General features: G+C 33.9%; 1 protein-coding gene across 1 annotated transcript; it reads right to left on the bottom strand.

The window, feature by feature from the left end:
* On the bottom strand, positions 1-2,788 carry LOC116181435 (the record flags this gene model as incomplete). Its single annotated transcript, XM_031501812.1, is given in 1 exon segment — positions 1-2,788. A coding segment is annotated over 1 exon segment (2,112 nt). The 5' UTR covers positions 2,164-2,788.
* Between the last annotated feature and the right edge of the window lie 353 nt (positions 2,789-3,141).

Below are 3,141 nucleotides of genomic sequence, written 5' to 3'. Positions count from 1 at the left end.
GTATATAGGTACCTATTATTAAAAACGTAAAAGGTAAAGATAGCATTTGTTTTAAAATTCATTGCAATGAATAATTGGAATGAGACCAACTTGATGCTCGACTTGATTAACAGAGGTATAAACTGGAAAATACTTAAAGGCAATTTCCTTCACATTCCACATTTTAAGATTTGATAAATTGCTACCTAAGTAGATTCCATATTCAGATGAATTACATGGCCTGTGATAGAGATTTTCTAAATTACGATATTTCTTCCCAATTAAAACCAATCCTCCATCAATACCAGTTACGAAATTTTTAATTTGAACCACCGTTCCATCCAACAGTGCACAATAATTATCACCTTCTTTTAATTTTAATACATAATTTTCACACAACAGTTTTTTATACTGTGGGCAAGAAGTTCCCGGTAATAATGGACCATCATTATGCTCATTATAAGCGACCTTTTTTGGTTTTTCTTGTGGAAGTGTATCACTTGTAGCTGAATTTAATTCTGTCATCCGTTTAACAATTTGTGACAAAGGTTTATCTTGCTTGTGCAAATGTTTTTTTATTTTTTGCATGTAATTCTCAAAAGGGAATGCACTGAAATTATGTAATGGACCAAATCTTGCAACATCATCAACTATATGTAGTAAATTGTGTACATTATGAGAAACGTGTTGTTTTCCGTATAAAGTCACATACGTCTGCACAAAATATACTAGCAAAGAACGAGCATAATCAAGATCTACAGCGATGTACCTTTTTGTCGATAAAATTGTTACAGCTACATGTAGGCATAGAAAATTTAAATACATGTCCCTACTAACAATATCTTTTAATAATACAGGCCCTGTATACAAAAGAAACTGTCTAAACTCAGTCGCTTTCCATCTTTTAAGTTCTTCAAGAGATCGAGATTTTCGTACAAACTCACATGGAACATTGCTAGAGTTGTTTACTAGGGCAGCAGATAATGTTTTAGTATCTCTTGAAGACATTTTAGAGGGAGGTTTAGCAGCTCCTGTCCAAAGAATAAGTAATTTACGCATAACCCCAAGACAAATTAAATGCATGTAATCTAGGGGGATGTCTTGTATCATATCAAAATCTGGTATTTCTTCCAAGATTGAAGTGTTTGCATGGTGTTCAGGATCAGATTTAGAAATAAAGTCATGATGTGTACGAAGTTGAATATCACGTTCAGGGGGGAAACAGACTCTATTATTGTGGTATATCCCTCGAATGTTACATTTAGAACAGGAACTATAACCTGTGTGCCCAACAGTACCAGTGCAAAATGATTTAGCGGGAACATCAAAAATTAATGCTTTAATCTTAAAATTGTAGAAGTGGCCATTATTAATGAAACCGTTGTTCGTTAAATACACTACTTCATTCACAAATTTTCTAAGATAGCAGTTAGCGGTATCAGGCTTTGCGTTTCCATGATAAAGTCCAATTGTTTCAACGTGTTGAGGATTTTGAACAAGAGAGCACAGTATTGGATATAACTGGCTAGAAGAACTTTTTGATATCGGCAAGCCATCAACATTTACATAAATTTCAACTAATTTTAAAGAATGGGAAAGTTTGTACTTTGCAAGAAGTCTTTCTATACAATTTAACAAACCGAAATGATAATACTCCCCTGGATTAACCAATTCTTTTAACACACATCTAGGAGTTTTCAATAATGTCCTACCGTCTGATGGCAAATTATTGTAATCGCCACCATTTTTAAAGATTTTTAAAATATCTGATAAAGCCGACAAAGTAATGTTGTGTTTGAATACCCATTCACTTATTTGTGAATTCAAATCGATTGGCTTATTACCCATCTCCACTTTAGTAGAGTCGTGGTCATCGGCGTCGTTATCAAAATGCCTCGATTCATCTTCGGATGTAGCAGAATCAGATGAATAATCTGAGTTGAACAATGAAGAAGTAGATGTGTTCACATCAATAACTGATTCTTGGTAGACACATTGATTTGTTATCAATAATTGCATATGATCTGAACCGTCGTCTTCAATTAATGATCTATGAGGTATTTCGGTATTTTTTTTTACATCTGAATTATTACAAGTAGATGAAGTAGAAGATGAGGCCATGTATATTGAAACATCGACCATGTCTCTCGCTTTTCTGTACGTTTTTTGTAAAATTTTCGGCATAATGCAATTTCCCGGTATATAATATTGAGGTTATGTCAAATTGCCACACAAACAAATAATTATTAAGATGTGCGTAGCATACGTTTAGTGATTAAATAAATAAAACGTTCTTACCTTTAATAGGAAAACCAAATGTTTACTGCACTATACACAATAAATCTAAAATTTTGCTTTTTGGCGGAAAACTGTTATTTATAGCAACACGCGATCTATCTGTATGTAGTCTATACAAGATGCGATGCGCATGCGGATCGGCCCGATCGGCGTCGCGTGGACGTGACGTCACCAGTATGGGAAATTTGAAATCAACAGTACTATTTTCTAATACGAAAATCGATATTTTTTTAGTGCCATGCTTTGACACACAATAAACAGAAATTATATTACGTATGTCATATGTCACATTATTATATAAAATAGTATGTCCACTGGAGTTATATCCAGTGGATATTCAATGAATCTTTCGTCAAAGTAATAACATGGAAGGATAACCAGTGGACATACATCCGCATTTGTCCATAGGAATTACAATAAAGTATATTCAATGAATGTCCGTCTGATATCCATGGACATACTGGATGTATCATGGGAACAAAATGGATATCCAATGGACATCGTGTGCTATATGGGGCAATTATTTGTCGATTTGAGTAAAGCATTTGATTGTGTGAATCACCACATTTTACCTAACAAAATGGAACATTATGGTCTGAGAAGAAATTTCAGAAAGCTAATAGAAAGTTATTTAGCTGTAAGGAAACAATCTGTACAATATTTAAACTCTTAAGTCTGAGGAATCTCGAGTAAGCATGGGGGTGCCACAGGGAAGTATCTTGGGTCCCTTACTGTTTTTACTATATTGTAATGATCTAGACTACTTTAAATCATCCTTTCATACTGCATTTGCAGACGATATAACGTTGATAGTATCCAGTAAATACTATGACGATATGGTTGATGCGCTAAGATTAAATTTGC

Source organism: Photinus pyralis, unplaced genomic scaffold (genome assembly GCF_008802855.1).
Source record: "Photinus pyralis isolate 1611_PpyrPB1 unplaced genomic scaffold, Ppyr1.3 Ppyr1.4_LG9, whole genome shotgun sequence".
NCBI lineage: Eukaryota > Metazoa > Arthropoda > Insecta > Coleoptera > Lampyridae > Photinus > Photinus pyralis.
Note: the sequence above shows the minus strand (reverse complement) of the source record. Positions and strands in the feature narration are given on the sequence as shown.